Source organism: Chlorocebus sabaeus, chromosome X (assembly GCF_047675955.1).
Source record: "Chlorocebus sabaeus isolate Y175 chromosome X, mChlSab1.0.hap1, whole genome shotgun sequence".
In the NCBI taxonomy this organism is placed as follows: Eukaryota; Metazoa; Chordata; class Mammalia; order Primates; family Cercopithecidae; genus Chlorocebus; species Chlorocebus sabaeus.
This window is the reverse complement of record NC_132933.1, coordinates 71656722-71683433: the sequence shown is the minus strand read 5'-3', so window position 1 is coordinate 71683433 and position 26712 is coordinate 71656722. Positions and strand designations below refer to the sequence as shown.

Sequence of the window (26712 nt, the reverse complement as noted above, 5' to 3'; positions counted from 1 at the left end):
TCCTTGGCCGTGAAATGGATAGCCAGCCCAAAAAGGGTTTGATATTCAGAAAACACTTAACAAGCACTCAACAAATGTTAGTCTTCTGTCTGTAAACGATTTTATCCTGTGCATATCTCGCTGCTAGCATACAGTAAGGCATGGAAATTTCCTTTTGGGATTATCTGGGGAGGTTTTTCCTATTCCTTTATTATGTGACCCTCTGTTAGAATATATATAGGGGCAACTCTAGGCAAAGTTCTGAGACAAAGAAACTTCACTGTCTTCATTACCTGATTCACTCTAGGTAGTCCCTCCCTCTACTTCAAATATGCTCACTGTCTGCCCTTTCTGTGAAGACCAAAGTAGGGAATCAGTGATGGTAGGTTTTCAGGCTCCGAGAGTAGAATTGCCTTTAGTGTAGGATGTTACTATCAGTGCTCCTTATTTCACAGCCTCATGAAGCCATCTCTGAAGAAATGGGAAACTGACTAAATAGTATTCTTTCTGACTCCAGGAAAAAGTATAGACAGATAGGAATTCCAGATAAAAAAGAAATGGATAGATGAAGTTTTTCGGAACTGATTTCATAGTCAAGAAGAAAAACACTTTTAACCCAGAAACTGGGAATGACTGTGTATATATATATATATTTAATGATAACACCTGAAGACATAGCAGTTTTTGAGAAACATCCTTTAAGGATCTACTTACTTTTCACTCTAAGCTCTATTTTTGAAATTATTTAGACCTTAACATGTTTTTAGAAAAGGTACTGCAGGAATGACTTTAGAATGGTAGAAGTGCAACTAAAAAATAAAACAGTCAGAGTAGAGCTTTTTTTTTCTTTTTCTTTTTTCTTTCTTTTTTTTTTTTTTATACTTTAAGTTCTGGATTACATATGCAGAACGTGCGGTGTTGACACAGTTAGGTATACACGTGCCACGGTGATTTGCTGCACCCATCAACCTGTCACCTATGTTAGGTATTTCTCCTAATGTTATCCCTCCCCTAGTCCTGCACCTGCCATAGGCTCCAGTGTGTGATGATCTCCTCCCTATGTCCATGTGTTCTCATTGTTCAACTCCCACTTACGAGTGAGAAAATGCATTGTTTGGTTTTCTGATCTTGTGATAGTTTGCTGAGAATGATGGATTCCAGCTTCATCCATGTGGGCAGTGAACTTTAAGTCCAGAGAAGGTGTCAGCTGCCTTTTGTTCAGATATGCCCTGCCCCCATAGGTGGAGCCTAGAGAGGCAGTAGGCCTTGCTGAGCTGGGTTGGACTCTGCCCAGTTCAAGCTTCCCTGCCACTTTGTTTACACTGTGTGCATGGAACTGCCTACTCAATCCTCAACAACGGCGGACGTCCCTCCCCCTACCAAGCTCCCATGTCTCAGGTCAATCTCAGACTGCTGCACTAGCAGCGAGCAAGGCTCTATGGGCGTGGGACCCGCCAAGCCAGGCACGGGAGGGGATCTCCTGGTCTGCCAGTTGCTAAGACATTGGGAAAAGTGCAGTATTTGGGCAGGAGTGTACTGCTCCTCCAGGTACAGTCACTCACGGCTTTCCTTGGCTAGGAAAGAGAAATCCTACGATCCCCTGCACTTCCCCGGTGAGACAAAACCCCGCCCTGCTTTGGCTTGCCCTCCGTGGGCTGCACCCACTGTCCAACCAGCCCCGTGAGATGAATCAGGCACCTCCATTGGCAATGCAGAAATCACCTGTCCTCAGCATCGATCTCACTGGGAGTTGTAGACCGGAACTGTTCCTATATGGCCATCTTGGAAGTGATCTTTTTCTTTTAGCAGGAATAAAATAGGAAATCTTAGATTATGCTTTAATGTCTTCGAACATCTGTCATGAGAACTGTAGGGAGCCAGGGGTGGAAGTGAGAGAATAAGAAAATTCTTATTAGACATTTTAACCAAGACTTGTTTCTTGTTGGTAAAGAGATATGAATTACAGGTTTCACGTGTCAGATTGTAATCAAACCACTTTTGAAAATATTACAAACAGACAAGCTGAAAAAAAAAATGTCTCTTGCTGTGGTTATACCCTGAAATTGAGCAAGAAGAAGCCAATGGTGGCCGGACATGGTGTCTCATGCCTGTAATCCCAGCACTTTGGGAGGCCAAAGTGGGCAGATCACGAGTTCAGGAGATTGAGACCATCTTGGCTAACATGGTGAAACCCTGTCTCTACTAAAAATACAAAAACAAAATTAACCGGGCATGGTGGCGGAGGCCTGTAGTCCCAGCTACTCAGGAGGCTGAGGTGAGAGAATGGTGTGAACCCGGGAGGCAGAGCTTGCAGTGATCTGAGAGCGTGCCACTGCACTCCAGCCTGGGCGACAGAGTGAGACTCCGTCTCAAAAAAAAAAAAAAAAAAAAAAAAAAGGAAGCCAATGGTTTAAGAAGACATGGGAGTATTCATTTAAAAATGTACACAGATCTGTTTGGTTACTGAAAGACTACACAGTGACAATACTGCACTCGTTTATTGCCAAAATGACTAACTGGGGTTTCAGATTTGATGTTCCTTTTAGGTATTTTGTAAGTAATTTAGTAAAAGACTGAATTGGCAGCTTTAAATGCTATTTGTTCACTCCTCGTCCACTCCACTTTTAAATCATTTGACACAGACTAGACAGAGACAGGCTCATTACTTTTCTTTCTTTCTTTTTTTTTTTTTTTTTTTTTTGAGATGGAGTCTTGCTCTGCCGCCCAGGCTGCAGTGCAGTGGCGCAATCTCTGCTCACTGCAAGCTCCGCCTCCAGGGTTCATGCCTTTCTCCTGCCTCAGCTGCCTGAGTAGCTGGGCCTACAGGCGCCTGCCACCACGCCCGGCTAATTTTTTGTGTTTTTAGTAGAGACGGGGTTTCACCATGTTAGTCAGAATGGTCTCCAAAGTCCTGACCTTGTTATCTGCCCGCCTTGGCCTCTCAAAGGGCTGGTATTACAGGCGTGAGCCACCAGGCCAGGCCCAGGCTCATTACTTTTCTAAAATGAAGAGTGTCCCTTCCTGGGGTAGCATTTGAAGTAAATGGAGCCAAATGAAGAGAGACTCCGTATCTGAATTTCTCTTTGAGGATGTTGACTGAGTCAAAAATTTTAACCTGTTTGAAAAAAAACGAATAAATACACATACAAACCATGATTTATTTATAGAGTTCAATTATATGTAATAATTTAGTAGGAGAAATTGTGAGTATCCATTTAGAAAGTTTCCAAGTTTATTTTGTAATACTGTATCTTCATTGTTCTAGTTCAATATGCTGTCAACTTTGTGAGCTCAGTTTTTACCCTTGGCCAGTTATATTAAATTTTATTAAGCACGTCACCCTTTCACCAGAACTATAGATTGTATGCAGTATAGAAGGATTAAAAATCTAACATTTGTGCTATCCTTATTAAGCTTAGTCTAAGTGGCATTGCTAATAGCAATAAATGCTTGTTCTCTCTTCTCTCATTGGTGTTGCCTTTCTCTTGGCTCCTCTCACCTAACCACCTTGTATTGCTATCTTAGCTTCTTATTTAAATAACCTATTGTAATTGAACTTTTAAATACATATATTTCTAATCTCTCCCAGTAGATTGTAATGTTAGGAAGGGATCACGGCTATTTATCTTTAGCTAGTTTAGAGAGTCTAACAAAGTTCATTGAGAGTCATTTAAGAGACACTCAAGAAATATTGTTGAATAACTTCTGACAATCATTTTATATTTTAGCACATCGTAGTCAAGAACTTCTATCAATGTTAATTAACTGTTAGTAGAGAAAGTGTGATAAGAGTTTGATCATAAAAAAAGGCAAAATTCCCACTTTGATTAAACGGGTGTTTTTTTTTCTTTTTTGGAAAAGTTGACACTTTCTTTTATAAAAAGGGTATTTTCCCATTGGAAGCATGATTAGTGAAGTTTTGATCATTCTTTGGTATTTGCAACATTCACACTGGCATCTTCTAAAGCAAAAACGTTGTCACTCCCCTGTCTTTGAAAGAAACTTGACCCTTAGCATGACAGAAAGGGAGCCTGCTAAGGCTTGTGGGAAGACAACTGTTTACTCCAGGAAACAATTGTTTAATTACCTGCTGCTCTGTGTCTTTGGAGAGAAGAATATCCTGAATCTCAAAAATGTAACATGCGGGCAGAAATGTCTTGGAATTCTTTGGGTAGAGGTGAGGGTTATGGTTTACTATTTGAAAAATATTTATTTAAATTCCTGGACAGTGCATTGTCCACTTGCAAATGCATTTATTTGCTGAAAAGGGTATCAATAGCCTTTTAACTCCAAAGTCATTTTTATCCTGGAAGAAATTTAAATTTTATTTCTAAATGAACGCTTATGACACCTATTCCTCTTGGTTCTGGCAATATATGGTTTGCAGTCTCATGTGTTCACTGTATCCCTTTATTTTAAGTCTTATTAGGGAAATTAGGAAATTACCATCACCAGATACTCCCTTATGAGGGTGTGTTAGAGTGAACATGTGCCTATAGGTGTATAAGAAAGGCAATAATTGGCCGGGTGCAGTGGCTCACGCCTGTAATCCCAGCACTTTGGGAGGCCGAGTTGGACGGATCATGGGACCAGCCTGACCAACATGGAGAAACCCCATCTCTACTAAAGTACAAAAATTAGCCGGGTGTGATGGTATGCGCCTGTAATCCCAGCTACTCAGGAGGCTGAGGCAGAAGAATCGTTTGAACCCAGGAGGCAGAGGTTGCAGTGAGCCAAGATCACGCCACTGCACTCCAGCCTGGGTGACAGAGCTAAACTCCGTCTCAAAAAAAAAAAAAAAAAAAGCCATAATTATTTGTATATTAGAAATCTCCACTTGAGCGCAGAAGTTTGAAGCTGCAGTGAGGCAAGATCACGCGACTGCACTCCAGTCTGGGTGACAGAGCAAGACCCTATTTTGGAAAAAAAAAAAAATTAAAGGAATAGATTCCTTCTTGGAAATAAACTTCATATGTGAAATTTTGGACATGAAAATTTGGTCAAGTTAGGAAATGTTTTTTTAACTTTCCGTGAAGATTGAAAGCTGAACAAAAGTTCATGTTTGACATGGCAGAACCTATTAGCAAAGTGTGATTACGGCCTATTCTGTTCAACTTTATGGAGACGTGGAACACACTAGTAGGTTTGTGTACTTGTCATCAGGCAGTCTCAGGGCATGGGCGAAATACTTGGTCGTTACTCTCCAACTGATGGCTGGAGAGTAATTACTTCAGTGAAAGTACACTATCATGCCTAGTGATACCAGGCCTGGCGACCATTTTAACTTAGCACAGGGAGTCACGTTCTCAACAAAGTAAGCATTCAATAAGGTAGGAAAAGCCTCAAAAAATAATTTTCTTAAAGGTCCTCTGCTCATGCAAATGTGACTGATGACATTCTGCCAGGTTCATGTATGTAAAATTCTTAGCATGTCTCTTCACTCATTCAAAAAAAAAAAAAAAAAACTGTTGGAATGCAAGTTCCCTTAAAGTATAGGGTTTTCACATGTTGCCCAGGCCAGTCTCGAATTCCTGGGCTCAAGCAATCCTCCTGCTTCAGCTTCCCAAAAATGCTGGGATTACAGATGTGAGCCACCGTGCCCAGCCTTCAAAGTACAATCTTAATGGGACATCTTTATATCTACTCAAATTTGTAAATATGCTAATGATCGACAAATTATTTGACACACTTGACATTGACTGAACCCACCTACTGTATTTCAGAGGCCAAAATCATTGATTTAATGGAACCTTTCATCAAGTGCATTAGTCCACTAGACACTTGTATTTATTGAGTTTTACATTGATTTTTCTCAGTTCAAAAGAGGGCATATGTTATATTTAGGAATGAAAGTTTGATTTTATAAGCCAATTAAAAAACAGAATTCCCAGTAGAAAAATTACCGTGTAACAAGTTTTGCTAGATTCTAACTGATCTTTAAAGAGGGACATTCAGTATTCTGATCAAAATAGCATTTAAAACTTTCAGTTTCTGGCTGGGCGCGGTGGCTCAAGGCTGTAATCCCAGCACTTTGGGAAGCCAAGACGGGCGGATCACGAGGTCAGGAGATCAAGACCATCCTGGCTAATACGGTGAAACCCCGTCTCTACTAAAAAATACAAAAAACTAGCCGGGCAAGGTGGCCGGCGCCTGTAGTCCCAGCTGCTCGGGAGGCTGAGGCAGGAGAATGGCATGAACCCAGGAGGTGAAGCTTGCAGTGAGCTGAGATCCGGCCACTGCACTCCAGCCTGGGCGACAGAGCGAGACTCCGTCTCAAAAAAACAAAAAAACAAAAAAAACTTTCAGTTTCTGTTGGGAAAAATTGAGAATTATTTTCCTGAGGTTATGTGATGATAGAGAAAACTATTGAATCACAATCACAAGCAACTGAGAAAGACAAAGACACAACCTTTATGCATATATGCATGTATGTGGGAGTAGATGGAGGTGTGTACATCCAGAGAGGAACTTGACTGTATGTGAGTTTCTTATTGTGCATTTTTATTCTCATTGGCAGGGCAGATTTTATTTTATTTTATTTTTTGATGGCAACACTCCATGTGTCTTTTTAGTGTGATTCCATGAAGAAACTTGCTTATTGATTACGATCCTGTAGCTCAGAAATGTTAAGTTATGGTTTTATTTTTTTATTTTTATTTTTATTTTTTATTTTTATTTTTTTTTAACTTGAAACACAAACGCTTTATTTAAAGGAGCATCTCAATTCCGCGTGGCGGGCAAAAAATAAAGGAGCACATTGTGACACACCAATCCCATCGGCCAAGTGGTCGAACCCAACATCCAAGACCCAGCGAGCAGGCAAGCTCAGCCCAACCTCCGGGCTTCTCGCTCTGACTCCAACAGGGTGAGCACGTCGCCCTCGCGCACGGGGCCTTTTACATTGCGGATGATGGAGCGGCTCGTGTCGTCCATGAATTCCACGCGCACCTGCGTGCACTGTCCCTGAGAGCCGGTCCTGCCCAGGACCTTAGTGACCCTGGCGAGCTTGATAGGCTGCACACGACTGGTGTCCATGATGGCGGCGCGGCAGCGGTCTGGCGGAGAGCTAAGTTATGGTTTTAAATATGGGTTAATTACCATTGATGTGTGAATTCAGGTTCTCAAAGAAATGCATATCAGAAGAGAAACTTAACTGAATAGTATTAATTTTACTGTTTTCAAAGCTCTCTCCTAGCTGTGATGAGGAGACAGAATACATGTGTCATCTCTACCTGGTTATCTAGATGAATATATTAGGTTCGTGCAAAGGTAATTGCCATTGAAGGTAATGACCAAAACTGCAATTACTTTTTCACTAACCTAATACATGATACACATAAAAGATACCTTAGCAGCTCATGATAAGGGCTAATGAATGGTACAGATATATTGCAAACTTTATAGTTTGTAGGATTGACTGATATCTTCTTGTTCAGTTTCTGTTTTGAACAATGAAAATTGAGGCTTGAATGACGCTTGAAGCTTGTGCAGTTTGTCAAGGAAAGATTCATTTCTATTGCGTATACTATTCTTGTTAAGATGGGAAGCAGACTTGTGTCATTTGGAAAAACTTTCTAGAAAGGCTGAAACTAAGAGAGGCTTGTAGAGTATCAGAAAACATAACTTTTCACTACACACAGTTTGGGGTTAACTGCATTTTTAGGTATTGATATGCATCAGTTAGTTTTGCATGTACATCATTAAATAGAATTTTCAATGGAAAAAAAAAAAAGAGAAAGTCCTTGATAAAAGGACCTGTGGACCAAAAGCTCTTCAATACACTTGTGAGGCATTATTAACAATACAGTAATAAAGAGGGAAAATCATATAACTTCTGTGAAACCATAATCTTTGTTCTGTCTGAATTCATTTCTGCCAGCTCACAAACATTTAACTTTTGTCGAATATTGGAAAATACGGTTTCTTGTTCTTTGGGTCCTAGATTAAGAAGAAACAGCAAGATGTACTTGGTTTCCTAGAAGCCAACAAAATAGGATTTGAGGAAAAAGATATTGCAGCCAATGAAGAGAATCGGAAGTGGATGAGAGAAAATGTACCTGAAAATAGTCGACCAGCCACAGGGTATCCCCTGCCACCTCAGATTTTCAATGAAAGCCAGTATCGCGGGGTAAGAAAACAATGTAAATTCTTGTTTATTGAAATAGATTGTCCCAAATCTATCCATTATTTTCACCTCTGCCTCCAAACCTGCATATATATAGTCATGTCGCTTGCTTACAGTCGTTTGTCCTTTGCATCCACTCAAAGGCTGGATGTAGACAATGGCTACATTTTCTAAATATGTTTGCTATTGATTATGCATCACAGTCAAATTTAGGCAAGTTTATTTGTTACTTTTTGAGAATGTTTTGTGGCTTACAAGATGACAGTAGGTATCCCAACCAAATTTAGTCATGTGAAGATTATCTTGCATTCCCCAGGTTGAAACCTCTTACTATTGGGTTGCTCTTCTGGTCATACATCATGGACATCTCATTGCCTTTCTCAAAACACAGCAAAGATTAACTGTTCTTCTGGCCTTGGCATATCTAGCTAATATCTAGTCTACTGTGGGCTCTGAGAAAATCTCAACCTAAATGAATAATGGAATAGAAATATGGTGAATGGAAACAACAGTGTCTGACCAGAAATAAGCATCTTCTTACTGGGAAATAGGTGGCTGTTTTGCATAGTGGAGGAAGCTGCAGGCAGACTTAAATTTGATGTGATGTGGAATAAACCGTTCTGCAGTTTTTGTGCGATAGAATACCTACTTTTCAACCTATATTAAATAAGATCCGGAAGCCTTGCCTCTTTATTACTCCTTACTCCTTCCAGAATTCTAGTATTATGGAAGGTAGTCTGCCTGTCCCTAAGGAAGCAGATGATTCTGTCGACTAGTCAGGTCATTCTGAATAAATCTCTCTCTCTCTTTTTTTTTTTTTTTTTTTTTTTTTTTTGAGACTGAGTTTCGCTCTTGTTGCCCAGGCTGGAGTGCAGTGGCGTGATCTTGGCTCACTGCAACCTCCTCCTCCCAGGTTCAAGCGATTCTCCTGCCTCAGCCTCCTGAGTAGCTGGGATTACAGGCGTGTGCCACCACACCAGGCTAATTTTGGTATTTTTAGTAGAGACAGGATTTCTCCATGTTGGTCAGGCTGGTCTCAAACTCCCGACCTCAGGTGATCCGCCTGCCTCAGCCTCCCAAAGTGCTGGGATTACAGGCGTGAACCACTGCACTCGGTCGAATAAATCTCCTTTTTTTCTTTTATTGGTTGCATATTGCTAATTCATCTTACCTTCTTTTCATCAAGGACTATGATGCCTTCTTTGAAGCCAGAGAAAATAACGCAGTGTATGCCTTCTTAGGCTTGACAGCCCCACCTGGTTCAAAGGTATGATACCCTTTTTTTCCTGCTTTATAGATCATGTTATTGCTGCTGAGCTTTTTTAGTTAGTAAGATTTTCACTTTTGTTAAGTATTCAAATTAAGTCAGAGACAGTCCTTTACAGCAAAAAGTGCCTTCTCTGCATCCACTTAATTCCTATTAGGGCAGAAAGATGTGCATAACCAAATGCATAAACTATGTGTTTAGCAGGTAGGTAGAGTGATTTCCCCGTCAAGCTGACCACGGGAGCAAATTTCTCATTGACCTACTCACAAATAAGTGCTTAGCAATTTTAAAGCCTTCATTATTCCAGCCGTCCTGCGTGGTTCTACGACGACAGTAAGCATCTTAGTTCATGGTAATCTCCTTGGCAGCATTTATTGTCTTTGTGTGAGAGCAAATGATAGAGTCATCCATTCAAGTTAATTAAGAGCATCTGCATTGCAAAACTGGTCACTAACTTGCTCGCCAAATTTGAGGCTTTTTTCCTGCCAACACAAATTAATTTTTTTAAGTAGCAGCATTTTCAGGACAGACCAAATAAAGGAAGCAACAATAAAATTGTCTATCTAATGAGATATCCCCAAACTATCAACTTTAAACATACCTTTGCCTTTTATAGTAGTTCTTCATACAAACTGCCTCAATCATTTTATGTTGCTGTGTCATTTTATGTTTTGCTCTTAGCAACTAATTGTATGTTAGACAGATTCTTTGAACTCCAATTCCCTCTCCTATCTTAAAAATCTGTGTTACTGTCTGTTTTCACTAGACAAAAATTTACTAGTACTATGTTTATATCATTGTGAAATGGTTTTCTTGCCGAACTTTCTTTTCTCATGGATAAAATGTTATATTTTAGGCTTTGTGTAATTTGAGCCATAAGAAAAGTGATTGAAGACACTTTTCTTTAAATAAGATAGTAAGAGAACTAGATTGCAGCATCTGCAATCCAGACAGAGCAGCATCTGGAGGCTTGCATTGTGAATTTCAGCCCCAGATAGACTGCAAGAACAAACCAGTAATCCTGAGAGGACCCACAGACCCTCTCAAGGAAGCGGTCTGCTCCTGTAGGTCTCAGGAGACACCCCAAATACAGTGAGTGCCCCAACTGAGGAAGAGCAAAAGGGAGACCCTCCTCTCCCGAACACATACCCTCACTAGAGAAACTGAAGGTCTGTTCGCGGGAGAAGTTTCCAACTTTACCTGGAGCTGAGTCAAGTTAGAGAGTCCAGCAAAATACAGCGGTAGAGGAAGCAATAGGAATGCCCTGGGATCTCGCTGGGTCCCCAAGCAGCCCATTTCTGCCTGGCACCACAGGGATCCATCGGGAGTGTGGCCAGAGGAGCAGGCGTTAAAACTCCACAGAAAGAAGAAATTCTCTAGCCAAATTTTGTAACAATTTGAACGGGACAAGAAGCCTCCTGGCCAGAACTGGGGGGAGGGTGCAAATCCCACTTGCAGACTTCACAGGCAAGGGAAGAACTAAAGCCCTTTTTTTTCCCACAGCTGAGAGGTGGATAGCCTTGGGGAAATTTTTAAGCCCCTCTTGCCCTCCACCTGGAAACAGACTCAGGGCTGTTGGAGGGGAGCTTGGTGGGTGTGAGACCAGCCCTTCGGTTTGCCTGGTAGCTGGATGAGGCCTGTGACTGCTGACTTTCCAGGACTTCCCTGACAATCTGCATGATTCAGCAGAGGAAGCCATAATCCTCCTAGGTATAGAACTCCAGTGACCTGGGAATCTCATCCCCACCCCTCACAGCAGCCACAGCAAGACCCACCCGAGGAGAGTCTGAGCTCAGACATGCCCAGCCCTGCCCCCACCTGATGGTCCTTCCCTTTCCACCCTGGTAGTGGAAGACAAAGGGCATATAATCTTGGGAGTTCTTGGGCCCTGCCCACTGCTGGTCCCTCTCCACAATACTACAGCTAATGGTTTCTGGAAAGCACTACCTCCTGGCCAACCAGCATAAAAATAGAGCATTAAACCACCAAAACTAAGGACCCTCATGGAGTCCATTGCACCCGCCTCCACCTCCACCAGACCAGGCGCTGGTATGCATGACTGAGAGACCCATAGATGGTTCATATCACAAGACTCTGTGCAGGCAACCCCCAGTACCAGCCCGGAGCTGGGTAGACTCGCTGGGTGTCTAGACCCAGAAGAGAGACAACAATCACTGCAGTGTGGCTCACAGGAAGCCACATTCATAGGAAAAGGGGGAGAGTACTACATCAAGGGAACACCCCATGGGACGAAATAATCTGAACAACAGCCTTCAGCCTTAGACCTTCCCTCTGACAGAGTCTACCCAAGTGAGAAGGAACCAGAAAACCAACTCTGATAATATAACAAAGCAATGCCCTTCAACATCTGCAAAAAAATCACACTAGTTCACCAGCAGTGATCCAAACCAAGAAGAAATCCCTGATTTACCTGAAAAACAATTCAGGGGGTTAGTTATTAAGCTAATCAAGGGGGGAACAGAGAAAGGCAAAGCCCAATGCAGGGAAATCCAAAAAAATGATACAAGAAGTAAAGGGAGAAATATTCAATGAAATAGACAGTTTAAGGAAAAAAACAATCAAAAATTCAGGAAACTTTGGACACACTTCTAGAAACACGAAATTCGTTGGGAAGTCTCAGCAATAGAATTGAACAAGTAGAAGAAATTCAGAGCTCTAAGACAAGGTCTTTGAATTAACCCAATCCAACAAAGACAAAGGAAAGAGAATAAGAAAATATGAACAAAGCCTCCAAGAAGTCTGAGATTATGTTAAACGACCAAACCTAAGAATAATTGGAATTCCTGAGGAAGAAGAGAATCCTAAAATCTTGGAATCATATTTGGGGGAATAATCAAGGAAAACTTCCCTGGCCTAGCTAGAGACATATACATCCAAATACAAGAACCGCAAAGAACACCTGGGAAATCCATTGCAAAAAGATCTTCGCCCTAGGCACATTGTCATCAGGTTATCTAAGGTTAAGACAAAGGAAAGAATCTTAAGAACTGTGAGACAGAAATACTAGGTAACCTATAAAGGAAAACGTATCAGATTAACTGCAGATTTCTCAGCAGAAACTCTACAAGCTAGAAGGGATTAGGGCCCTATCTTCAGCCTCCTTAAACAAAATGATTTTCAGTCAACAATTTTGTATCCAGTGAAACTAAGCATCATATATGAAGGAAAGATTCAACTCTTTTTAGACAAACAAATGCTGAGAGAATTTGCCATTACCAAGCCACCACTATAGGAGCTCTAAATCTTGAAAGGAATCCTGGAAACGCATCAAAACAGACCCGTCTTTAAGGCATAAATCACACAGGACCTATAAAACAAAAATGCAAGTTTGAAAGCAAAAGAAAAAAAAATGAAAAAACCCAGAGTACACAGGCAACAAAGAGCACAATGAATACGATGGTACCTCACATTTCGATGTTAACATTGAATGTGAATGGCCTAAATGCTTCACTTGAAAGATACAGAACTGCAGAATGGATAAGAACTCACCAACAATCTACTGCCTTCGGGAGACTCATCTAACACATAAGGATGCACATAAAGTAAAGGGATGGAAAAAGGCATTTCATGCAAATGGACACCAAATGAGAGCAGGTGCAACTATTCTTATATCAGACAAAACAAACTTAAAGCAACAGTGGTTAAAAGAGACAAAGAGGGACATTATATAATGGTAAAAGACGTTGTCCAACAGGAAAATATCACAATCTTAAACATATATGCACCTAACACTGGAGCTCTCAAATTTATAAAACAATTACTAATAGACTTAAGAAATGAGATAGACAGCAACACAATAATAGTGGGGGAATTCAGTATCCCACTGAGAGCACTAGACAGGTCATCAACACAGAAAGTCAACAAAGAAACAATGGATTTAAACTACACCTTGGAACAAATGGACTTAACAGATATATACAGAACATTTTATGCAACTGCAGAATACACATTCTATTCAATAGCACATGGAACTTTCTCCAACATAGACCATATGATAGGCCATAAAATTAGCCTCAATAAATTTAAGAAAATTGATATTATATCAAGCACTTTCTGAGACCACAGTGGAATAAAACTGGAAATCAACTCCAAAAGGAACCTTCAAAATCATGCAAATAGATGGAAATTAAATAACCTGCTCCTGAATGAGCATTGGGTCAAAAACGAAATCAAGATGGAAATTTAAAAATTCTTCGAACTGAATGACAATAATGATGCAACCTATCAAAATCTCTGGGATACAGCAAAGGCGGTGCTAAGAGGAAAGTTTATAGCCCTAAATGCCTATGTCAAAAAGTCTGAAAGAGCCCAAACAATCTAAGGTCACACTTCAAAGAACTAGAAAAACATGAACAAACCAAACCCAAACCCAGCAGAAGAAAGAAATAACCAAGATCAGAACAGAACTAAATTAAATTGAAACAAAAATAATACAAAAGATAAATGAAACAAAAAACTGGTTCTTTGAAAAGATAAATAAAATTGATAGACCATTAGCAAGATTAACCAAGAAAAGAATAAAGAAAATTCAAATAACTTCACTAAGAAATGAAACAGGAAATATTACAACTGGCACCACTGAAATACAAAAGATCATTCAAGGCTACTATGAACACCTCTATGCACATAAACTAGAAAACCTAGAAGAGATGGATAAATTCCTGGAGAAATACCACTTTCCTAGCTTAAATCAGAAAGAATCAGATACATTTAAAAGACCAATAACAGGCATCAAGATTGAAATGGTAATTTAAAAATTACTAACAAAAAAGTCCAGGATTAGATGGATTCACAGCAAAATTCTACTAGACTTTCAAAGAATTAATACCGATATTTTGGGCTCTATTCCACAAGATAACGAAAGAAGGAACCCTCCCTAACTCATTCTATGAAGCCAGCATCACCCTAATAACAAAACTAGGAAAGGACACAACCAAAAAAGAAAATTACAGACCAATATCCTTGATGAACACAAATGCTAAAATCCTTAAGAAAATACTAGTTAACCGAATCCAACAAAATATCAAAAAGATAATCCACCATGATCAAATGGGTTTCATACCAGGGATGCACAAATGGTTTAACATACACAAGTCAATAAACATGATGCACCACATAAACAGAATTAAAATAAAAAATTACATAATCAGCTCAATAGATGCAGAAAAAGCATTCAACAAAATCCAGCATCACTTTATGATTAAAACTCTCAGCAAAATCGGCATACAAGGGACATACCTTAATGTAATAAAAGCCACCTATGACAAACCCACAGCCAACATAATACAGAATGGGGAAAAGTTGAAAGCATTCCCACCGGGAACTGGAGCAAGACGCGGATGCCCACTCTCACCACTTCTCTTCAACATAGTACTGGAAGTCTTAGTCATTGCAATCAGACAAGAGAAAGAAATAAAGGGCATCCAAATTGGTAAAGAGGAAGTCAGTTGGTCACTGTTTCCTGGTGATATCATCATTTATCTTGAAAACCCTAAGGACTCCTCTAGAAAGCTCTTAGAATTGATAAAAGAATTAAGCAAAATTTCCAGATACAAGATTAATGTACACAAATCAACAACAGTGACCAAGTGGAGAATCAAATCAAGAACTCAACCCCTTTTATGATAGCTGGAAAAAAAAAAAAAAAAAAAACCACTTAGGAATATACCTAACCAAGGAGTAGAAAGACCTCTACAAGGAAAACTACAAAACACTGCAAAAAGAAATCATAGATAACACAAAAATGGAAACACATCCCATGCTAATGGATGGATACAATCAATATTGTGAAAATGACCAAACTGCCAAAAGTAATCTACAAATTCAATGCAATTCCCATTAAAATATCACTATCATTCTTCACAGAAAAAAAAATCCTAAAATTCATATGAAATCAAAAAGGAGCCCACATAGCCAAAGCAAGACTAAGAAAAAAAAATCTGGAGGCATCACACTACGTGATTTCAAACTATAAGGCCATAGTCACCAAAACAGTGTGATACTGGTATAAAAATAGGCACATAGACCCATGGAACAGAAGAGAGAACCCAGAAATAAACTCAGATACTTATAGCCAACTGATCTTGAACAAAGTAAACAAAATCATAAAGTGGGGAAAGGACACCCTTTTCAACAAATGGTGCTGGGATAATTGACTGGTCACATGTAGGAGAATTAAACTGGATCCTCATCTCTCACCTTACACAAAAGTCAACGCATGATGGATTAAAGACTTAAACTTAAGACCTGACACTATAAAAATTATATATAGAAGATAACATCGGAAAAACCGTTCTAGACATTGGCTTAGGCAAGGATTTCATGACCAAGATCCCAAAAGCAAGTGCAATAAAAACAAAGATAAATAGCTGGCACCTAATTAAACTAAAGAACTTTTGTATGACAGAAGGAACAGTCAGCAGAATAAACAGACAACCCACAGGATGGGAAAAAATCTTCACATTCTATACATCTGACAAAAGACTAATGTCCAGAATCTACAAGGAACATAAAGCAGTAAGAAAAAATCAAACAATCCCATCAAAACAATGGGCCAAGGACATGAATAGACAATTCTCAAAAGAAGATATACAATGACCAACAATCACATGAAAAAATGCTCAACATCACTAATGATCAGGGAAATCCAAATCAAAACCACAATGTGATACCACCTTACTCCTGCAAGAATGACCATAATAAAAAAATTAAAAAACAGACGTTGGCATGGATGTGGTGAACAGGGAAAGCCACTGTGGAAAACAGTGTGGAGATTCCTTGAAGAACTAACAGCAGAACTACCATTTGATCCAGCAGTCCCACTACTGGGTATCTACCCAGAGGAAAATAAGTCATTATTTGAAGAAGACACGGGCAAACACATGTTTATAGCAGCACAATGTACAATGGCAAAATCATGGAACCAACCCAAATGCCCATCAATCAGCAAGTGGATAAAGAAACTATGGTATATATATGTGTGTGTGTGTGTGTGTGTGTGTGTGTGCGCGTGGGATGGAATATTGTGCAGCCATAAAAAGGAATGAATTAACAGCATTTGCAGTGACCTGGATGAAATTGGAGACGATTATTCTAAGTGAAGTAACTCAGGAATAGAAAACCAAACATTGTATGTTCTCACTGATATGCGAAGCTAAGCTATGAGGATGCAAAGACATAAGAATGATACAGTGGACTTTGGGGACTTGGGGAGAAGTGTAGGAGGGGGTGAGGCATAAAAGACTACAAATATGGTGCAGTGTATACTGCTTGGGTGATTGGTGCACCAAAATCTGACAAATCACCCCTAAATAACTTACTCATGTAACCAAATACCACCTGTACTCCAATAACTTATGGAAAAAAAATAAGTTAGTAAGACCCAAGTTGTCACTGAGTTCAGTGAAGATTAGAGGAAGTATGAAAGAACAGATAGTCTATTTTCTGCAGCTGATGACTCCTTTTTCAATAAAATTAGAATTAATTCATTAATTTCTTCATTCAAAAAGTATTTGTTGAGTGTCAAGCATTAACTGAATATTAATAGTAAGGCAAGTACAGAGAATACTGCCTAGTTCCTACATTCAAAGTGCTAATTACCTAGTGAAGGACATGTATACAATAATTACAAAACAAATAAGACTGCAAATAATATAATTAAAGGCACTTTTTGGTAAATTTTATAAGATTTGTGTGAATAACGTGCTGTAGGAGACCAGAGGAAATAATAATACATTCCTACTCAGAGGCTGGGGATGATTTCATGGAGGGAGTAGTATTTAAGCTGTTGGGGATTCCAAAATATTGACGGAACACTAAGGCATCTTTCACAGAAACAGCTACAGAAACCATTCCATTGGGATGTCGCTGCACATGATGGCGTGTTCACAGAGCAGAATGTAGTACAGCATGGCTCCAGAATAAGACATATTAAATAGAGGAGGCTGTATTAGGAGGCGAGATTGGCTATGTATGTTGGGGTGAGATTAGGATTGCTATGTTAGGTAGTTTCAGCTTTATCCTCTAGGTGTCCAAAAACCATGATGGGAAATGGGGAGAGATAACTATATAACCATCTCTGTGTTTTAAGATGTGATTTACTTCTTTTGCCTGATTGCTATAGCCAGGACTTTCAATTCTGTGTTGAATAAGAGTGGTAAGAAAAGACATCCTTGTCTTATTCCAGTTTTCAAGGAGAATACTTCCAGCTTTTGTCCATTTTTATAACAAATCTGCACATATACCCCAGAACCTAAAATAAAAGTTAAAAAACAAGATGTGATTTAATGTATGTCTTAAGAAAATAAATTTGGCAGCTGTAAGGATTGTAAAATATTGGAGAAATTAAGAGTTAGAAATACACTGACCCATTAGAGGATACCCTAAGAGTTCAGAAAAGTGATTGAGAGGGCCTGAAGTGGGACAGCAGTTTTGGAAAGGAAAAGGTGGATTTAGGAGCCACCCCCCACCAAAAAACAAAACAAAACAAAACAAAAAAACATGTTACAGGATTTAGGAATTAATGAGTTGCTTGTGCCTGTAAAGAACTGAGCAGGATTAAAGTTAGCCATGGGATCTCTAACCTTGGTGATTGGGAAATGAAACAAAGGTCATGGAGGAAATAGAAAAGTCAGTAATCCAGTGAAGAAGTTAGCCTTGGAAAGAGCATGTGATGTTCTTAGAATGGATGGAATTAGGAGAAAAGGATAAAAGTAAAGAGAAATTTTAATGTGTAGGAAGGTTAGGAAAGGTCACATTTGAAAATACAAGGCAGCAGGAAAATTTATCTGCAAGGAGTGAGGGGAAATTTGAAACATTAGATCCCTGAAGAGAATTGAATGGATTTAGTTGAAAATTGTCTAGGGAATAGGCTAAGATCATATATAATAGTAATAATAAAAAACAGCTAAGCAGAGCCCAGCAGTAGTTAGAATTGATGAGCCCATAGGAAGCTAGACATCTTGGCTATCATGTTTCTTCCATCATTTCTTAAGCCTGGGGATAGTAATAGAGTAAAAGAATAGTGAATGTTATGAAGGATGAGCAAGAGGGAGCTGATAGATTGGGTTAACAAGAATAGGTGTGGTATTGACAGTGAACATGAAGGGTGTATTGGTGATAGGGAGATTTTTAATTTTGGTATTTAATAGGTTTTTCCAAGACTAGAAGTGATCCATTTCATGTCAGAATGATTATTTTTTATACCTAAGCTCAATTTCTAGAGTTTTTCCCTTTAACAGGACAATAAGCCTTCAACAAAGAACCAGATGAACAGAAAGTATACTAAATAAGAAAGACAACTAGTTAACCCACATTGAAAAAGTGAATTGATAATGAAAGTTATATGATAAAATGAGATAAAATTTTTAGCTGTAAAATCAGCAAAAATAAAACAAAATGATAATAGTGCTGAGAAGGGTGGATTTAAACAGTTGCTATAATACGTTACTAGTGTTGGCATAAATTGGTACTCCTTTTTGAAAACCAAAATGGCAAATACGTATCAAAAATCTCAAAAATATTGGTACTCCTTCACCCAGTGGCTTCACATTGGGTATTATAGTCAAGTGAAATAATTCTATATGTGGAAAAAGCTTCATGGATGAAAACGTGAATCAAAGTGTTAATTATAATCTTAAAACTTTGAAAACAAGTTAAATACTTAACATATTTAACAAGAGGTTCAAACAAATTAATTCATGCATTGAATGAACTTTATGGATAAAACATGAATCAAAGTATTATACTGTGTCTAATTCTGAACTTTAGAGACTAGTTAAGTATCCAACGATAGTGTCAACAAAAGTCGTTTATATAATGAATGAACTTGGGCTGTCATGAAGAAAATGAAAGTTTGTTAAAACATATATGTAAATGAGCTACAGAATTATTTTTTAAGTATGGTTAATATTCTAATTACATTTAAAATGTATAGATAGGACAAAAAAAGAGACTGAAAGGTAGTTAATATGCATTGTCTCCTATTCTCTACTTTTAAATAATTATCAAACATACTCTTTACATTTAAAAAATGATTGAAAACCAATGCATTGGAGAACTTAATATTGAAAAGTACTCTGTATCAAATATTTCCATAAAGCAAAGAATCCTTCTGTGTAAGACCAATAATTGTTGTATTCTTTTTTACATTTGATTGTTTAAAACAAGGTATGTATTTGTTTACTATGATTTACTCAATTCTGTCAATATGAAACGTTTCTTAGTACTGGCATTTCTTACTTTAAAGTGGAGATGATGGTTTTGAGATATAAAATAAGATCACTGATATTTTTACTACAAAACAAATATTTGGTGATGCTTGTGCAGAAAGGAAAACGACTCTGTTGGCAAAGGCATGTTCACTTATGTTGAAAGAATAAAGGGTATGGGTCCGAGAAATGTCCTTGTTAGCTTTAGTTGAATTAAATTGCTCCAGGGAGGAGCTATGGAGTCTGTCTCTGGTGTGAGATTTGAAGCAATCCTATTTATACTGAATTCATCCTATTTTTACTACATCTCCAAGAGAGACTGCATGTTCATAAACTTAGCTGTGGTATTGATTTTAGCTGCTAGGCAAAATAATAATAATAATAATAATAATAATAATAATAATAATAAAGAGAGGGGAAAAGCAGAAAAGAAGGATGGATGCTTATAATGGGCCAAGCACTGAGATAGGCACCTCAGGTACATCTCATTTTATCTTTCCACCATCTCTTTAGGATAGATGTAATTAGAGGCACTTTAGAGAGGATAATTTAAGTAATTTGTCTGATGATATATAATGATTTAGTAGTAAAACTGAAATTTTAGCCCAGGATTATCTGATTTAAAACCAGTCCCTTTATGGAATGATGTTTACATTGGGAATACGGAGAAGAGAACATCATATGCTTGCTCCTAAAGCTCTCTGTTTGATTTAGATGACTCATACTATATATACTGACAATTTCCTTTTAGGCACTAATAAAGAGTTCAGATAAATCCACATATTTGATATTAAAATATGATTAGAAAGGTAAATAATTTACTATAACTTTGATGTATTCTAAAGACAAATTATAAAGAATTTTAAAATGAATTTTGTTTTGGATTTCTATGCTAGTGATTTCTCCCATTAAAAATGATAACTTAGAGCTGCAGAATTTATGACAAATTATAGGAAAGATTGAGAGTGTGTCACTTTAGGGAAATGAACTTCTTTCCCTATATGTGTAACTAGTATTAATCCAAAATACTAGTTACAAATGGAAATGAAGAAAACAATACAAAATGAAAGAAAACGTTGGTATTTTGAAAAACTAAAGAAGAGAAAGAAAGAAACAAAGAAAGAGAAAGAGGAAAAAAAAAAGACAAAGAAAGAGAAAAAGACAAAGAAAGAAAAAGAAAAAGAAAGAAAGAAAGAAAGGAGGGAGGGAGGGAAAGAAGGGAGGGAGGGAGGGAGGGAGGAAGGAAGGAAGGAAGGAAGGAAGAAAGACTGTACAGGAGCCATGGCTCGGGAAGCCTCAGTAAACTTACAATCATGGCAAAGAGTGAAGGGGAAGGAAGCACGTCCTCACATGGTGGCAGGAGAGAGAGGGAGAGATGCTACACACTTTAGACAAGCAGTAGTAGGAAGATCGTGCTGAACCATTAGAAACCACCCTCATGATCAAATATCCTCCCAGCAGGCTGCTCCTCCAACACTGGCAATTGCAATTTGACATGGGATTTCGGTGGGGACACAGAGCCAAACCATGGGATTTCGGTGGGGACACAGAACCAAACCATATCAATGAGTCAGTAGTATATTTCATTATTTTTTTTAAGGATATGAAGAATGAATTTTGGTGTCGTTTCATATTTTCTTCTTTCCTTTTGCCTTTTTTGGGGGGTAAAAATCTAGTGTCTCTTTTAGCTTTTCTCCCTTCTTTTCGATGTAATACTGGGACTCATTGGTACAGTATAAGTCCTCCTGAGACTGTCAAGTATTGATTTAGTGACAGGTGTTTAGAATGATGTTGTCTAGCACACTTGATTTTGACAACTTAAGTCTGATGTTTCCTTTTCCGGAGTCAGTCTTGCCACTCATCTTTAGTTCAACAAACTTTCCTTGAAGTTTATTTTATGTCAAGTATTATGTTGAGCACCAGAGCACACATGTAGGTCAGAGTTCCTGTGCTAGAGGTGAGTACCTCACTATCCAGAGGAGGAAGACAACCTGAGTTTTTGGTGTGTATACTATCATAAAACATGAAAACTACAATATTTTAATGGATAGCACATTTTCTAAGTAATTTAAACCTTAATTAACCAAAACTCAACTAATTTTAAACTTAAGTGACCATGTTTTTATATACTCAATTTTCATGAAAAATCACACAAAAAGGAAACTAGCTGACTATTTTAAGTAAAATATCAATTATAACTGTATATCACTTGCTTTCATGGAAGTATTCCAAATCATTAAGAATGATTAGGTAGTCTTTTAGTATATCTGTTTCTAGAAATCTGTTTGTATTACATAGTTTTTCTACTAAGAACTTTTTAAGAAATCTCTTCTGGGGGCTTTTGTATATTCTTAGTAGTTGGAACTAATGTAGTCTAACTAAAATACACATGCATGTTTGCTTTGTGATGTTTAAACTTATCTTTTTTTGTTTGTTTTTCATTTCAGGAAGCAGAAGTGCAAGCAAAGCAGCAAGCATGAACCTTAAGCACTGTGCTTTAAACATCCTGAAAAATGAGTCTCCATTGCTTTTTTAAAATAGCAGAATCAGCTTTGCTTCAAAAGAAATAGGCTTAATGTTGAAATGATAGATTAGTTGGTGTTTTCACATCCAAACATTCAAAATGAATATGAAATTAAAATTTGAACATTATGGTGAGGAGAATGGGATATTAACACAAAATTATATTAGTAAGTAGATGTCATAGAAATAGTGTTGCTACCTGCCAAGGCATCCTGTGTACACTATTGATTTTACAAAGAAACACCCTTCCCTCCTTTTTTGCCATTATTATGGCAACTTAAGTGTATCTGCATCTCTACATTAAAAAGGAAAAAGAAATAACCTATCTTTCATTCCTAAGTTGCCTCACTAATTTTGGTGAACAAGAATATGTACCTTTTTGATGCTATATTATTGTGATTAAAAAGTACTTGCAGGTAATGTTTATGATATGTTAAACATTGTAATTTTCCTATGGTAATTATAACATTCCCATTCTTTTGTAGATGAAACTTCTATGTATTGAACCACAGATTTTCCGAGCTTCTAAATGTAGCCTTTCATTGCACATTTCAGTGATCAGAATAGATATCTTTCTACACACACAAAAGCAATAGATTCATTCAGTGGACAATTTCCTTGTTTAACTACACAGCTATGATGGAATGATATATCCAAGTTCCTTCCCTCAGTGAAATATGCATATGTATATCATGAAAGTGGGATGCCAAGTAAGCTTAAAACGGCATTCTCTAGCAAAGAGATTAGACTTTTAAATAACTCTTATAAAACAGGTTGGCGATCATTTTCCAAGATTGGTTTCCCTTGAGTTTTTGCTAAAACAAATCTTAGTAGTGCTGCCCGTTTAAAACAACTCACAATCGTAAATGCTACTATTCCTAAGATATCTTACCTTGTAATTTCAGTTTAGCCATGTATTGTATGAGTGTATTAGTCTCAGCAGTGAGAATATTTTCTGTGCCTCTATTCCAGCAAAAAGTAGAAGTATCAAATAAAAAGGGCAACTTTTAAAATATTAAGTCTGAAGACTTCTAAAAAGACAAGAAATATGGCCTAAATAACTGCACAGATTTATATAGTAAGTTTCATACTACTTTATTACCAAAAGCAAACACCTCTTACTTTAAACTACGTTATCATATATATCTGTTGTATGCTGGTCTGTACTTTTTGCCAAAATCAACACATAATAAAGAGATGGCTTTGTTTCATGAGATTCAAACTTGATGCTATGCTTTAAAATAAACTCAGTACTTTTAGAAACATAACTTATGTGTTCTTGGAGTTGATATAATAGTAATTTTAGATGAGTAATATCTTTTTTTAGAGGGTTGGGAATGCAAAAAGAAAATAATAGAAAGAAAACCATTTGAATTCAATTCCAGTTTTTCATTTTCTATATTTTTTTAGGACTCTCACAATACACGTGGGATCAAATGAACAATTTCATTGGGTTTACAAAAATATGGTATAAAGAACTCTAGAGAAAACAGGGTGCTTTGTAATACACTCCAGAAAACGCAAAAAAAAAAAAATTAGTCAATATTTTCTCCTAAGCTTTATTAAATGTCGCTGATGATACTTGCAATATTTTATGTGGTCATTTTAACTTTTATTTTAATGTCAAATAAGTCAACGCTGGCAAAACAGGCATTCTTTAAAAATACATGTATTTTTTTGCCATGTTTATATAACTTAAAATTAACATAGTATATGTAAAGTAAAAGGTTGAATTGAGTCTTCCTAAATTGAAATATTTTATTTTGTCAGCTGAGAAATATGTTTCGTAGATACAAAAATGTAAGTGAAATTCTGAATATTAAGGTGAATTTTATTTTAAAAAATCTTTCAAAATATTTGGCTGGAAAATATAATCTTTGCTACTTGTTATATTTCATTCAGATTGTTTCTGTTTGTAAATCAGACTTGCTTATTTGTTATGTTCAATTATTGAGCTGGTTTGTTCTTGGGAATATTTGACCCTCAGGAAGATTTTCATTTTGACCAAACAATGCAAATTGGATGTCGATTGCATTGTTAAATGTCAACATTTCTTTGGCAATCTGAGTGTAGGGGTAAACAGAATGTTAAAAGAGAAGTTGTTAATTACTTGCTTGGGAAAGTTTACAGAAAATTTGGTGAAGTCAGATTTCATTGCACATATTCTATTCATTCAGCAAAAGGAAAAATGAGGATTCACATGGATTTTATTACCCAGGTATGGATGCTGAAAAATATTGAAAGGTTGACTTTGGTCTAATCTTTTACTGTAAAATACGTATTTCTTTTCTTTTGAAGAATTCCAATAAAATTGATTAAGAAACACTCACATTTGATTAATTTGAACCTTCTAGTCTTCTGCTCCCATCCATCATTCTTCTCCTGTATCTATTATCACCTTCCTTTATTTAGCAAACAAAATTTTGAAATCCTTTGTAAACAGTTCTATAATGTTACCATAATTCCTATTTTCACACGATTGTCTTTTTAACATCTTTATTAAGATACAATTCACATACTGTAAACTTTGCTCATTTAAAGTGTATAAAGCAGTGGCTTTTAGTATATTCACAGAATTGTGCAACCATCACTACAATTATAAGTTTAGAATGCTGCATGATCCAACAAGTAAACTCTACCCAATAGCAGTCACTCCCCATCCCCCACTCCCTCAGCACTATACAAACACCAACTTACTTTCCGTCTCTGTGGATTTACCTATTCTAGACATTTTATATAACTAAAATCATACAATATGTGGTCTTTTGTGGTTTGTGTCTTCTAATTACCACGTTTTTGGTTTTTTGTTTGTTTGTTTGTTTGTTTGTTTGTTTTTGAGACGGAGTCTCGCTCTGTCGCCCGGGCTGGAGTGCAGTGGCCGGATCTCAGCTCACTGCAAATGCCGGGTTTACGCCATTCTCCTGCCTCAGCCTCCTGAGTAGCTGGGACTACAGGCGCCCGCCACCTCACCCGGCTAGTTTTTTTTTTTTTGTATTTTTTAGTAGAGACGGGGTTTCACCGTGTTAGCCAGGATGGTCTCGATCTCCTGACCTCGTGATCCGCCCGTCTCGGCCTCCCAAAGTGCTGGGATTACAGGCTTGAGCCACCGTGCCCGGCCTTAATTACCACGTTTTTGAACTTCATCCATGTTGTAGCATGCATTAGTACTTCACATGTTTTATTGAATAACATTCAATAAACGCACATTGCGTTTTCTCATTAATCAGTTGATGGACATTTGAGTCGTTTTCACTTTTTGGATATTATGCATAATGCTGCTATGAACATCGGTGTATAAATTTGTTTGAACACCTGTTTTTGTGTCTTTTGGATATATATGTAGAAGAGTTACATGATTGTTCTGTATTTAACAATTTGAGGAACGTGAGACTTTTCCAAGTTGACTTCACTATTTTACATTCCCACCAACAGTGTATGAGTATTGTTCTGATTTCCCCAATTTCTAGCCAATGCTTGTTGTTATTTATCCTTTTGATTACAGTTATTCTGATGGCTATAAAGTGGTTTCTCATTGTAGTTGTGACTTACATTTCTCTGATGGCTAAATATGTTGAGCATCTCTTTATGTGATTATGGCCATTTGTGTATCTTCTTTGGAGAAATGTCTTTTCAGATACTGTGTCCATCTTTAAGTTGGGTTATTTGTATTTTTATTGTTCAATTTTAACAGTTCCTTATATATTCTGATTACAAGTCTGTTATTATATATATGGTTTGAAAATGTTTTACCATTTTATGGGTTGTCTTATTTTCTTGAGGGTATGCTTTGAAGTATGTAAGTTTAAAATTTTGACAAATTCATCATTTTTTTTGTTGTTGTTGCTTATATTTTACTTTTACTGTCTTGTTTTTGCTAAGGAAACATTGCCTCATCCAAGATCGTAAAGATTTACTTCTCTGTTTTAATTTAATAGTTTTACCTTGTGTGCTTATGTCTGTGATCTATTTTGAGTTACTTTTTGTATATGATATGGGATAGGGATTTAAGTTCATTCAGTTGTCCAAGCACCATTTGCTGAAATGACCACACTTTCCCCATTAAATTTTCCTGACAGCTTTGTCAAAAATAAGATAATCATAAATATGTAGTTATATATTTAATACTTTAATGATTTTAACAAATTATAATTGCAACTACAAATAGTGTGATGCCATTATGTAAAATATATATTATGTATGTGTATATATGCACAGTGTTAAATGATTTAGTCAAACTAATTAATATATCCGTAACTTTACTTTATTCCTACTGTTCAGATGCAGCTTTTTACCGTTTGACCAACATCACCCTGTTCCACCCCACCCAGCCTCTGCTAACCAACATTGTTTTAGATTCCACATATAAGTGAGACTATGTTGTATTTGTAATATATATAAAATATACACGCACATATATAGTAGAAACGTTATATAAGAAACACATATAAAGAAACATATATAAAGGAACATATATAAAGAACATAATAAGAACATATATAAAGAACATAAGAACATATATATGTTCCTTTATATATATTTTTATAAAGAATATATATTCTGGTTTTTTTTTTTTTTGAGACGGAGTATCG

General features: G+C 37.2%; 2 protein-coding genes across 2 annotated transcripts in view; one reads left to right on the top strand and one right to left on the bottom strand.

Moving 5' to 3' along the window:
• Positions 1-23391, top strand: part of SH3BGRL (SH3 domain binding glutamate rich protein like) — a 101984-nt gene extending 78593 nt beyond the window's left edge. The window contains exons 2-4 of the mRNA XM_007992163.3: positions 7922-8107; positions 9291-9371; positions 22048-23391. Of these exons, the coding sequence (XP_007990354.1) occupies positions 7922-8107; positions 9291-9371; positions 22048-22080 (300 nt within the window). The 3' untranslated portion in view covers positions 22081-23391. The remainder of the gene's footprint in view (positions 1-7921; positions 8108-9290; positions 9372-22047) is intronic.
• Positions 6617-7059, bottom strand: LOC119621116 (small ribosomal subunit protein eS28-like). Its single transcript, XM_037989496.2, has one exon. It carries the CDS (start codon positions 7012-7014, stop codon positions 6805-6807), a length of 210 nt encoding a protein of 69 aa, XP_037845424.1. The 5' UTR covers positions 7015-7059; the 3' UTR covers positions 6617-6804.
• Positions 23392-26712: the final 3321 nt, after the last annotated feature.